The sequence below is a fragment of the Sinocyclocheilus anshuiensis genome, unplaced genomic scaffold (genome assembly GCF_001515605.1).
Source record: "Sinocyclocheilus anshuiensis isolate Anshui unplaced genomic scaffold, SAMN03320099.WGS_v1.1 scaffold183, whole genome shotgun sequence".
Classification (NCBI taxonomy): Eukaryota; Metazoa; Chordata; class Actinopteri; order Cypriniformes; family Cyprinidae; genus Sinocyclocheilus; species Sinocyclocheilus anshuiensis.
Window position 1 is genome coordinate 2,090,006 of NW_015548309.1, and position 13,601 is coordinate 2,103,606.

The following is a 13,601-nucleotide window of genomic DNA, read 5'->3' on the forward strand; positions in this document are numbered from 1 at the left end:
TTAGAGTATCACAACACATACGCACGCTTTCCCCTAAGCATAAACAACGCTGATTACGCAGATTACATTCATGTGCGCGCTTTCTCCCCCGAAAGTAAACAACGCTAATTACAGTGTATTTAACAATTCTTCTCCCCCGAGTTACGTCTTCCGCCATTTTGGAGAGTACCCAAGAGCGTGTCAATTACGCTCTTGGGTACTCTCCAAAATGGCGGAAGACGTAACTCGGGGGAGAAGAATTGTTAAATACACTGTAATTAGCGTTGTTTACTTTCGGGGGAGAAAGCGCGCACATGAATGTAATCTGTGTAATCAGCGTTGTTTACACTTAGTTACGTTGGTTACACCCCAAACTGTTAAATGGTAGTGTGTGATTGGACGAAAACTGGCTGAAATTACAGTTTTTTAATTTTTTTACATAAAATTGGATTTATTCCAAATATGATATCAAAATATAGATCAATTTAATGTATCCTTACTGAATAAAATAACTCATTTCTTAAAAAAATTAATCTTTGAAAGGCAGTGTGTGATTGGACTAAAATTACTTGAAATTACAGAATTTTTTACACAAAATTGGATTTATAGCAAAAATTGTATCTACTATACTCGTGTTTATTGCTGCACATACTATCTTTTAAAACTAATAGCTAAGCGTGCAATAATAGCTATATACTGTGCATTCAGTATGCAGTAAGCATGCACTTATTTTTCATTCTAAACACAGTCAAAGCCTCTGTTCACATTCATGGACATGGTTCGCACGCATGTGGCTTCACAGAGAGAGAACATCTGCGGGAGCTTCCCTGCTGTAATTGGACAAGGGCACCGGAGTTACCACGGTAACTGGAGGTCAAACCTCAGGCAAACAAGCTCCTATCAACTGGCAAACTGAGGGAATGAGTGTGGAAGAGACAGGTGATGCTGTTGCCATGGGTACAGGTGTGATACGGGAGCGAGGTGCGGGAAATGGAACTCACTTGCGTAGAACGGCAATCTCATTCTCGATGCTGCTCTCCTTCCCCTTCAGCGCTTTTTTAGGGATGCACTTCACAGCGAACATCTTTCCCGTGGACCTCTCCTCTGCCAGGACCACCTCTGAAAACGCACCCCTTTAAAAGAGAGAGAAAAGAGAGTTCATGGCTTCATTTTTGATTTCAGAGCTGGGAAATATAGACAGTGTTAGTTGGATGCTACAGGTTAATGCATGTAGTAGAACAGAAGCAATTGATAGTCAAAAAATGAAATATTAGTGTTGCCTCTTAGCCAAACTTTATATTACCATGTTTTTGGACCATGGTAATGCTATTGTAATTTTTTTAATATCATGTAAATATGAATATGGTAATCATTACATATTGAATTTTAGAATATGAGGTTAACTATCTAAAACTTTCACAGTAATGTTACATTTTTTTTGAAGAATGCAAACAATTGAGTATTTTCACTGGACCTCAGTGTTTTCATAGTGAAGTCTTAATTTATTTAGCATTTCTTCCAATACAGATTGTTTCAAAGCTGTATCACAATATTAATCAGGAAAATATTAAACAAATTCAAATTCTGCTTTACAGAAGCTCTAAAAAGACAATAGTGTCATTATTTCATAAGTCAGTTCAGTGTTAGTTCAGTTCAATAACTGTGTAAAGTTCATCAATTATGAAACAAGTTCAATTCAGCTATAAGCACCTCTCCAGAAGATAATAGTGTCATTATTCTGCTTGAGTCAGTACAGTGTTGATTCAATTCAGTTTAATAATGTTGATGTTCCAAAATTCATCGATTATGAAATGAATTTGATTCAGATATAAGCGAATGTACAGAAGACAATAGTGTTAGTATTCAGCAAGCCACTTTTATGTTGATTCATTTCATTTAAATTCAGTGTCGATTCGTTCATAATTGATATTTTGCAACATCAACATGTAATAACTGAATTGAATCAACAATGAACGGACTCGCTGAAGGTCGAATGAATATTCAGCTGTTAGCTCTACAGAAGGCGGTAGTGTCGTTATTCAGCTTGAGTCAGTTCAATGTCGGTTCAATTCATTGTCGAAGTTGCAAAATTCATCAGTTATATAATGAATTTGATTCAGCTTTAAGCAACTCTACAGAAGACGGTAGTGTCGTTATTCAGCTCGAGTCAATTCAGTTCAGTTCAGTGTAAATGTCGCAAAATTCATCAATTATGAAATAAATTTGATTCAGCTATAAAGCAGCTCTACAGAAGACAACAGTGTCAGTATTCAGCTCTGTTCAAGTCAGTTCAAGTTTTATTCTCATCCGATGGTGTCACTGCAGTCAACACAATAATATTACTGAATATTAAGGATCTTTTAAACCCCAACTAAGCAAGCCAAAGGCGATGCTGGCAAGGAACCCAAAATCCATCAGGTGTGGAGAAAAAGTAGAGAAAAAAAACCTTAGGAGAAACCAGGCTCAGTAGGAAGTCCGGTTCTCTTTTGGCCTGAGCAAACGAACACGGTGTGATTTATAATTCCAGGCTGCATAGTGAAACTGTGTTTGTTGCTTTAAGTCTAACATTTAACATTTCCAAGTGTATGTTCACGAGTGTGCATTTGTTTATACATCAAGTATATGTCAGATGATGGCATGTTTAATGATGGAGTGCTGCACATACTGTCATTCGCAGGAGATGAATTAAGGCTACAGCACACAGTCGATAACACAAATGAATGTGGCACACTGGCCAGACAGTCTCTGAAGCACTGAGTGTGATTAAATAGTTTACAGGCATCAGCATCTACACACGGGTGCTAAAAGCCTTCTGTTGTCCTTTCTGTTCTCATACACTATTCAATAGTGACTCTACAAACACACATATTTACAAACTAGATTTGCATTTCCCGAAGGAAACACCAGTGCTCGCAAGGCATCAGCAGAGTGGTGTTAAAGTTTTCTGTAAGTTCGGTAAAGTTATTGCCAGTGCCCTTGAGCAAGGAACTTAACCTCAGGTTACTCCAGAAGGCCTGAACCTGGAACAAGTATACTGTCGATGGAATGTAGGCCACAATTTAACTAAATTCTAAATTAAAATGAGTACTGAATTCTAACAACATGGCCATTGGCCACGTTTAAAAAACAAACAAACCTGTTTGCACTTGAGCATTATACTAAAAAACTCAAGTTAACAAGGTGATCTGCCTTTTTAACATAAAGGTGGGACTGAGTGGTATTTACCACTGTGATTTCTCCCATTCATTAATCTACGAGTGGTCCATCTTCTCCCCTCGTACTGTCACTGATAGAGCTTGTCTGGCTAACACACCTGGAGCTTGAATCCTGTGCTTACTGAGAATGAGATCAGTATAAGTTTACCGACCTTTACTTTTTCATTTAAACTAAAACATGTCCAACAGATCTCAGAGTTCAGCTGAATTAAGTAATGAGTGGCCTGAGATTTGAGAACACCCATTTGCTGATGAGGTCCCTGAGAAAATCTCCATCTCATCTGCCATCTGCCAGCACACGTAAAAGCTTTTAAAACGCTGAGCAAAGAATTAGGGAATATTTGCTTAGGCAATCTCACACTGTTGCTATGCTGCTGCTGCTGATGCTGCTGCTGTATACACCAAACACACTCTTCAGCATGACTGGACATGTGGCCACAGAGGCTTCCTGTTACCAAGTCACACACACGCAATATTTTTGTTGCTCTTTGTGTGCATGTAAAGCCTATCTTTCATGTTTCTGATATCTTCTATCATGTTGGTTCTTGTGTTAATCTTACAAAGTTGATAAAGAACATATCTTAAGACATATTTCATCCCAAATTCAAAAGGGAAAATTAAGGAAACATTTTATAATTGGATGTTATATTGGATATTATAAAACAAGATATATATCTTATCTTAACATATCTTAATACATATTAATACACATTTTATAATTGGATATTAAAACAAGACATGTATTATATCAATACATGTATTATATATATATGTGTGTGTGTGTGTGTGTGTTTATTTTTCATGAAATTAATGTCACAATGTAAAACATCTTAGTTAGGCAGATTTTTCTGAAATAAAATATAATTTCTTATAAATATAATTTTCCTTTTGATTTTGAGATGAAATATAACCCATACGTGTTTTTGTGAGATTCACTTGCTTAGCGTTTTCTTTTTCGCTTCTATATGAATGTGTGTGTTTGAAGAAAGAATAATCTCAGATAGGATTAAATATACAGAAATGAGTATAGAGATAGTCTTTGCAACTACCATCCATAACACACACCCCTGCCAAATTAATCCCTGATTAAGTCTGTCATATTTTCTCAGCTCTGTTCAATGCAACATGAACATGAGTCATAAGACATATTCAGGCTGGACTGTTAACAACAAGCATGCAACACCGGAGCCAAAATCAACTCCTCTAAGCTCCCCAGCAACCGTCACCTCTGTACTGCCTTTCACACAAGGAAAGAGGTAGAACTAAGCAAAAGGGGGCAAATGATGAGGACAACATACTGTGATTGTACTGTTAATAAAACAGGCATGAAATAAATGGCTGTACATTTGACACCACAATGCAATGGTGTTCTGGGTGGTTGCTAGGGTGCTGGTAGGCTGTTCCAGATATTTGCTATAGGCAGTCAAAAAGCACCCTCCTCCAAGTCTATAATATTTAGGTCTCTGGATATGGTTCAGGTTCATTTTCACCTACTGTCAGTTCCTAAATGTAAAGCCTTGATAATATCTCTCAGTGAATTTTAATGAAATACTGTATAAAATGCATGCATTTAAATTCAGTAATTTTGTCTATATTTTATTTGCTGTATAATATAAACTCTCTTTACACTGTAAAACAGTGTCATTTTAGTTTCACTGATATAGTTATTCAGCAATTTTGTTATTTTAGTATCTTTGAGATACTATTATAGTATTTATTAATATTTTAAATTTGTTTTTATTTTGATATTTTCCTTTTTAATATTATTTAAAGTTTTATTTAAATTATAAAGGCACGTAGCGGGAGAGCAAGTCGTGATGAATGAACGGTGAAGAGAAAATGTGAATGAAGCCTCCAACACGCATTGCCACTGCAGCCTAACCGGCAGCAACACACACTCAACCACACGTCTACACACACACACTTCATAAATGACATTAATTTCAGGCCACAGGTGAGAGAGTGACAAGGGGTAGATTTATATGATTTGTGAGAGCCTCTACCTGTCAGATGTAATCAAGCGTGTGTTTTTTAGTGCCTGTGCGCATGGCAGGCATGTTGCGACAGGCTCGCCGAATCGTAATCAAACTAGATACAGTCAAACCAGCAAGACCCACACACACATATAAAACACCGGGCATATCATTTCTGTATCCACAAGTGCAGCTGCAGATTGAAACCCCAGCTGCGCTTGTGATGTAACGTCTTTGCGAGAGAGAGGGCAGCAAACAAGCGAGCAGAAAAATGAGTTTGTGTGTTTGTAAATGTGTTTCAATTTGTGCTTCTAAAATGAGGGCAGCGGCTCGGCTTGTGCCGAATGACTGGAATTTTGTGTGATTTGTGTGGAAATAATGCTATGGAGTTTCCTGGTGCTATTTGCGTATGTATGTGTGAGTTAGACCGCTGCTGAGGAAACTGTATGTCAATATGTATCGACAAGTGTTCATACAGGAGGGAACAGAGTGATTGTCAGTCAATGACTCATGTGTGCGCAAACGTCGCACATCCTCGCTGGAAGGGCTTCTGTGCTGCTGCGTTCTCCTCAAGGGAACAGTTGACAAATTATACACATAACATCCACTTATTACAGCCTAAACTGGAGAGAGAAATAGACAGACAATGAGAACTGGTTTAAAGAGGACAGGATTGAGTTACGATTAACACGGCCTCAATTAATGATAATTACACTATGCATCAGAAAAAAAAAATAATGAAATCATGTTAAAACATCAAGCTTAAGTGAAAAGCTCAGCTGACAGATATATAATTAAAAAAGGGAACCATCTGTGTGGGCTTTCATTGAAATGATATGGAGGAAAGTACCAAATGGTCTCAAATGACATTGGTCCTCCTCCAAATCCACAAAAAGTTTGGGGTCAGTAACTCTGAAATTAGAAATTAATATTTTTATTCAGCAAGGATGCATTAAATTGAACAAAAGTGACAATAAAGCTATAAAGATTTATAAAGATTTTTATTTCAAATAAAATGCTCTTTTAAACTTTCATCAAAGAATCCTGAAAAGAATGTATAAGGTTTCCACAAAAATATTAAGCAGCACAATGGTTTTCAACACTGATAATAATAAGAAATGTTTTTTGAGTACCAAATCAGCATATTAGAATGATTTCTGGAAGATTGTGTGATACTGAAGACTGGAGTAATGATGCTGAAAATTCATCTTTGCCATCAAAGGAATAAAATACATTTGATAAAATAGATTAAAATAGATTTAACAGAAAACAGTTCATTTAAATTATAATAATATTTCACAATATTACTGTTTAACAGAATTTTTTGGATACTATTTTTTTTAAACTGTTGGGGAAACAGTACACAATGAAGCAATTAACACTTCAACACATGACCTTATTACATGTGAGTTTAATTTGGTAAATGTCGTCCAGATATAAAATCATATTATTGCTATTTTTTATTTTAGTCCAACTTTGTTTTAAAATGTCTTAATGTTTTGGTAGTCCAACTACATAATGAGATTTTAAAAATATTTGATATTTTCATTCTATCATTACACTGGACATGATGTCAAATTGAGTGTGTTTGCATTGTGGGATACAATATTCTACCCAGTGTGATTTGTATAGTGCTCATTTTTTTCAAATGTAGTAGGTATATAATGCATGCAAACAGAAAATGTACATACTGTGCACAGCATGCACAGTGTATACTACAGTGATAGTATGCTATCTGAACACAGTTGACTTCATAAAAACACAAAGATTTGTGGGATATCAGAGTGATTATAATAAGCCAAACATGAATAAACCAAACATAAACAAAAAAAATCATTCAACAGTATCCCTAAAAATGTTTCCTCAAAGTACTCAATGTGGAAATGTGCTAACAAGTGCCATTTTAAGTAGTATAATCATTGTATGCAGTAAAATCTTGATTTAAGATACAGGTAATAAATTACTTTAAATGACTTCCTCCCTACTGCAAAATATTTTCCATTTCAGCACGTTCCCAGTCACTCATTAACCTGATGTCAATAAATGTTGCAGTGAATGGTGAATTTGGGTATTCATGCATCTTAGACACTTCCCTTTGTCTGACCCTTCAGTCCCAATCCGTTTTGTTACAGCACTCTAAAGAAAAGTACATGGAGAGACTAATGATGTAATCAACTAGCAACTACTTAAGTGAACATAAAAAGCCTTAGAAATGAGAAACCGAGGGCATAAAAACAGTCTTCATTATTTTGCAAATTAAAAAAACTACTTTGCAAATCACTATTGGAGATACAATGGCTTATTTCAATTATTTTCTGCTTTAAGTATTCGTAAGCTTTTTTCCTCCATTCCGTTTGATGTTGAAGGAATCACTCCCACTGCCAAAGGATATTAAAGCAAGAACAGAAATCCAGTGCAATTGATTGCCTAGGCCTCAATCTCTTGTTTAGAGCTGTCCAATTTCCCATTAAAACAGAGGTGCAAAACACAACTTTGAATTAAGCAGACTCAGAGGTTGTTTTTGCACAGCATCCTGTGAGTGTTTTAATGCCACCCACTTCTATACACTGGCTCCATAAAATCACCAGCTGCATATCACCCAGAAAATACTGGAGAACATGATTACAGTATGTGTCTCTCCCTGTGTGTCAAACTATAAGCCCAAGGGTTGGTTTGGACGTGGTTCCAAAGTCTCACAAAACCAGACAGAAAGATAATGCTCCACTTCTCATGTTAAAAATAAAAGTTACATCCCTACTAGATAATCTCAGCACAGCTCCAAACCACTTCCTCTTTTCTATCTGACCCACACTCAGATTAACAGATCAGCAGCTGAACCTGACAGAAACAATTTACTTCAAGTTTTTCTCATTAAGTGGACAGAAGAGAGGAGGAAATGGGAAAGCCAATGTGTAGTATACACTATGGATGTGCAATATATTTGTAAGGACCAATAATATTTAAAATGATTGCTATTAGCCTAATTTGGCCAATATTTGAAGCAGATAAAATCAGGGATTCTTTAATTTAAAAAAAAAAGTGTGTATCTTTTTCAGTGTCATGATAGTATTAAACTGTCATGTCACCAACAATTAAAATATTTCCAAAAACTTTACCTAGAAAATTCAAGGATGGAGATTTTAAACAGATTTTTTTTTTACTGCCTATTGGATACTATGCAGTATACATTATCCTGGCTACTATTAAAAAAAAATAGAATGTAAAATGAACACAATTCAATATTAAGTATTTCAAACTGTCACATGGCCTCTTGAAATACACGTTTAATTCAAAATGTGTCTTTTTCTATCATATAACAAATGTAATAAACTGTCATTTATCTTTTCCATCAACAATTTTACCAACATAAATTTGACATAAAAATGTACAACTCAAATCTCCATCCTTTGAATTTTCTAAAGTTTACTTTCCTAGTGAAAATGATTGACAGTAAATATTTATGTACAATATAGTATTAGTCTCTTCTATGTGTAGTGTAGTACCCTGTAGTATACATTTCAGCCTCTGTATGTATTACTACAAGTATGCAATTACATTCTAGGTCAAAATATGTATAAATAAATATGTAGTAATATGTATACATTTGTATGTAGTAAAAACTGTGTGGTGCCGAATTCTCACACTAGATGCCAAATAAACAAATAAACCCAGGGAAGATCAAATTTAAAACAACATCACCTGCAGGAAAACGCTGTGTTTTGAGGGTACAGAAGCTACATCTTGAGACCTGAGACCATTAAAGTCATTTAACCCAACAATTCATCAACCAAAACCTGAAACTAACATGAACACATTAGGATAAACAGTACCCATAATTTCTCTTCTGTAAGTAGTGTAGTACTCTGTACATTTCAACCATTGTATGTATTACTACATTATTGCATTTTGACAAATATTCACTACAAGAAGTATCTACTATAGTACTATATAAATACATATTACTAGAAAGTATCAGTTTCTGAGTCTGCAGTGACAAGGTGACGAAGGGGTTAGTTTTCCTAATTAGAGTCCACACAGAGGATCATGTGGATTAGTGAATGGATTAGTGCACATTCGATTTCCCCCAGGAATGTATGTACTTCCTGTATAGAAGATGAGATATTGTAGCTGCGCCTAAGATCACATGATCACATGACAGGTAGTAAATATTGAATATATAGTTTAATCAGAGTCCTTCTGCGCAAAAGGTTATGCTGACGCAGGAGCTGTGAAGATTTAGAGTCATTGATCATGTGAATGTGTACAAGCACACATACACATGCTAGATGATTAGATGAACGTTTACACCAGCCCCAAGACACACATTCACACCCATCATAAATTAAATAGTGCTGTTGCCACGGCAGCAATTACAGTCTAGGTTGGAATATGTAGTAAAAACTATTACACATACTGTGTGGTGCTGAATTCTCACATTAGATGCCAAATAAACAAACAAACCCAGGGAAGATGTAATTTAAAACAACATAACCTGCAGGAAAACGCTGTGTTTGAGGGTGCAGAAACTGTCTTAGCTTGAGACCATTTAAAGGAAAAGTTCACCCAAAAATGAAAATTAGCTCTTAGTGTACTCACCCTCAAGCCGTCCAGATGAGTTTGTTTCTTCATAGGAACAGATTTGAAGAAATTTAGCATTACATCACTTGCTCATCAATGGATCCTCTGCAGTGAATGGGTGCCGTCAGAATGAGTGCAAACAGCTGATAAAAACATCACAATAATCTAGAAGTAATTCACATGACTCCAGTCCATCAGTTAATGTCTTGAAGCAAAAAGTTTGTAAGTGACAAATCCATTATTAGGTGTTTTAACCAAAACACAAGTCCATAATAATGGTTCCTCTAGTAGAAAATAAAAAAAAGTTTTGTACTGTTTTTTCTTGTAAATAGTGCTTGATATGTGCATATTTCTCTCCTGATTCAGACATGACGACTTTCACTGAATAAAGCAATAATATAGATGGAGGACTTATATTTTAAGCAACAGTTTTAAGTTAAAAACCTCTTGATGGATTTTTTTCTTACAAACATGCAGTATTTTGCTTCAAAAGATGTTATTTGATCAACTGGATTACTTGTGGATTATTGTAATGTTTTTATCAGCTGTTTGGAGTGTCATTCTCACGGCACCCATTCACTGCAGAGGATCCATTGGTGAGCAAGTGATGTAATGCAAATTTTTTTTTCAATCTGTTCCACTGAAGAAACAAACTTCTCTACATCTTGGATGGCCTGAGGGTAAGTACATTTTCAGCAAAGTTTCATTTTGGGTGAACTATTCCTTTAAATTGTCTAACCCAACAATTCATCAACCAAACCCCGAAACTAACACACACACACAAAGGCACACAGAACTCATAATTTATTAACTTCAGACAATTAATCATTGCAATTGGTTTCTTTGGCTGCAGCGATCAATAGTCTGCACTGCAAAAGTAAATGAACTGTTGGAAGCGTCAACAGCTTTGATGTATGTGTGCAACAATTCAACCACTGATCTGTTCACATTTAGACATTCGTGAACATGTATCTGTAGTTGACATTAATTAGTTGTTCTGATATCTACAGAAAACATGTTTTTGGAATGTTTCGAAAGCATTTCAAATATTCAAAAATACTTGGAATGTTCGGATCAGATCAAAGTACCCTGCACGCTTGTTGTTAGGAAACCTTGCAGCTGTAGTGAGATGCTTTATTGATCTAACTGTCCGAAATAATGTATCACCCTTCCTTTAGTAATGGCAGGGGATTTGACATCCATCTGTTCATAGCTAAAGAAAACGAGCCATACAGTGTTTAATGAGAAAGCCTTTCTGCATACTGTATTTCATGCTCCCAGAGAAACTATAGCATATCATTACTTGATTTAATAACAGTGAGTGCATAGAAATATGAGACTAAAGCTCTGATCCAAAACCTAGTGTGCTGCCATGCTTTTTACTGCTTACATAAGAAGCTGCCTTCTTAGGCAGCATCCTAAAACTGTGGTAAGCATCTAAAGGATTTATTTCTACTCAGTGTAACCCTTAAGAATGACTTTTGCTGGTGTAACCTAATTTGTCCAACATAGACAGCAACTCCACACACCACATAAAATAATGTTATTCGAACATTACGAGTGATACAATCACAACTGATTCCAAATGTTTGACGTTAGCATGTCGCTAAGCTAAATATGCAATAATACACAAAGAAAATTTACAATGCATAGCGTACACTAATGTTAAACAACAGACAATTTTGTAATTAGTTTGGACTGCTTTAACTATTTTTGAAATAAATATACCATTTAAAAGTTAAGTAAGAGGAAGTAAGAGTAAAAGTAAGTAAAAGTAATATTTTTTTAAATGTTTTTGAAAGTTATTTTTGCTTACCAAGGCTGCATTTTTTTAAACTAAAAAAAAAAAAAATATTATTACAATTTAAAAATAATATGCTGTTTTGGTGATCAAAAAATATTTCTTATAATTATTGTCAATCTTGAAGACATCTGCTGCTTAATATTTTTGCAGAAACAGTGATACATTTTTTCAGGATTCTTTGATGAATAGAAAGTTCAAAAGAACAACATTCATTTTACATTCAACATACAAACTAGTTTGACCAACTAGCAGTTAGCCAAGGGGTAATTAGTCTTACTTTTTGGATTCACATTATACCAATCTACCTTTATGTAACTGACTTTAAAAAGTTATGACCAGTCTTGAAGAAAATAAATTAGATGACTGGCTTTTTAAGACTAGTCTAAGCATTTTATGCAACCCGCCTCTGGAAGTTTTTTAAAAATTGTATTTTAAATTGCAATCACAATTTTTTTTCTTCAATTTTATGCAATTGGGATTTTTATCCCAAATAGTGCAGCATTAATTACTTATGTCTTTACTGTCACTTAATAAAAGTATGCATTTCCTTCAAAAATTCTAAATTTGTCAGAAAATCTTGGAGCAAAATGTATTCTGGGATTGCCTTATCTCCAAAGGAAATATGTGATATTTAATCTTTCATATACAGTCAAACTGAGAAGGATTTAGGACCAATGAGATTTTACTGTGGGCGGAGTTTTCCAGCCCAACACTGCTGAAATACATAAACATCTAAAAATGTCCTGTTACTTGTTCCTTGTCGCTGGTTAAGACAAAATCTCAGATTTACATGGAAAAGATTTATATCATGTCACGTCATGGCCAGAACAAGGTATCTTACTGCCTGAAGCAGACTTCACTTCAGGAGTCCACCTATGATGCCTTAAAAGTGCTGTCTAGGTAGGCAGCTCTCTGTGTTTCAGAAATGAGTTTGCGATCAGCCCCACGCTTCAAATAAGTTTTCATTGTTGTGCACACTAACAGTAAAAAAGTTTATAATGGTGTGTGATTCATACTGACACTCATCTACGGCCGTTGGCACAAATACAAGTGAGTGGGTGCGATTGATGAGGTGTGATCAGAGAAGTGTGTGTGTTTATGTGTCTACGTCTCCCTAAGGTTGTGACTCATATGACGACCAGTGGGTTGCAGAAGCCTGTAATTTCAGTAAAGAGCCCTGAGTCATAGAGCTACACACACACACAGCTAGATGAAAGTTTGGAGGGTTGTTCTATAAATCACTGAAATTTCATCAAACACAATCACACTCTATGCCCACCTGTTAATTGAAGTTTTTTTGTAATGCAAGAGAGGATCATAGGTAATTACTGAAGCCAAGGTGTCATACCCCCTTAACTACAGACGTTTTGGAGCATCCGTCTGCAGTTACCATGGTTACGAAAGTGATGATCAGCCTATTGACAGCAAGTCTACAGAGGAGACAGACGTGAAACAGACAGATCTGTGAGGGCCAGGAAGACGAGAGGACACTCGCCCCGAGTGTCACACGGGGGATGCGGGATGGAGCTAGAGCTGCACAAAATAGCACAAGAACATTCACAGTAAAAAAACACTCGCTCTTGCATTGCTTTCGTACTCTCTCTGAGATATTATCCAGGGCAGGCCCAAAGGACCATGGGTAATTACACGTCTTATTATCTTCTCATTCTGACTGCACGCTCCCTCCAATTCATCACTGCAAAATCCCACTTTTCTCTTTTCTACTGCCTCTTGTTCATTCTCTAAAATTAAAAACATACAAGTTCTTATTTTAAATGACTATCTGCTCTTACTCTATGCAGTACTAATAGAACTATGGAAAATGGAACAAAGTGTCTACAAACTTTATTAAATGACTAGAAAAATAAATAAATAATTAATTAAATAACAAACCAAAAAGACTTACAAGGATCCTTTCCAGAATAGTACTGTACCATGGTACACATGGATTTTATCAGATGGTACCACAGTAATTTGTGATTTAACATGGATTTACATGTCACTACCGTTTTCATACCATGTACCAGAAAGGTGCTAGGGATTTGATAGAAA

At 35.6% G+C, this 13,601-nt stretch overlaps 2 protein-coding genes across 2 annotated transcripts in view; one reads left to right on the forward strand and one right to left on the reverse strand.

Moving 5' to 3' along the window:
- LOC107656221 (calcium/calmodulin-dependent protein kinase type 1D-like) overlaps window positions 1–3,615 on the reverse strand; it is a 26,160-nt gene extending 22,545 nt beyond the window's left edge. Inside the window, exons 1-2 of the mRNA XM_016443984.1 lie at window positions 3,554–3,615; window positions 981–1,112 (exon numbers count right to left, since the gene is read on the reverse strand). Coding sequence (XP_016299470.1) covers window positions 981–1,112; window positions 3,554–3,615 — 194 coding nt within the window. The remainder of the gene's footprint in view (window positions 1–980; window positions 1,113–3,553) is intronic.
- The window catches only part of LOC107656337 (ADP-sugar pyrophosphatase-like), a 72,846-nt gene that overhangs the window by 29,112 nt on the left and 30,133 nt on the right, over window positions 1–13,601 (forward strand). The window lies entirely within an intron of this gene.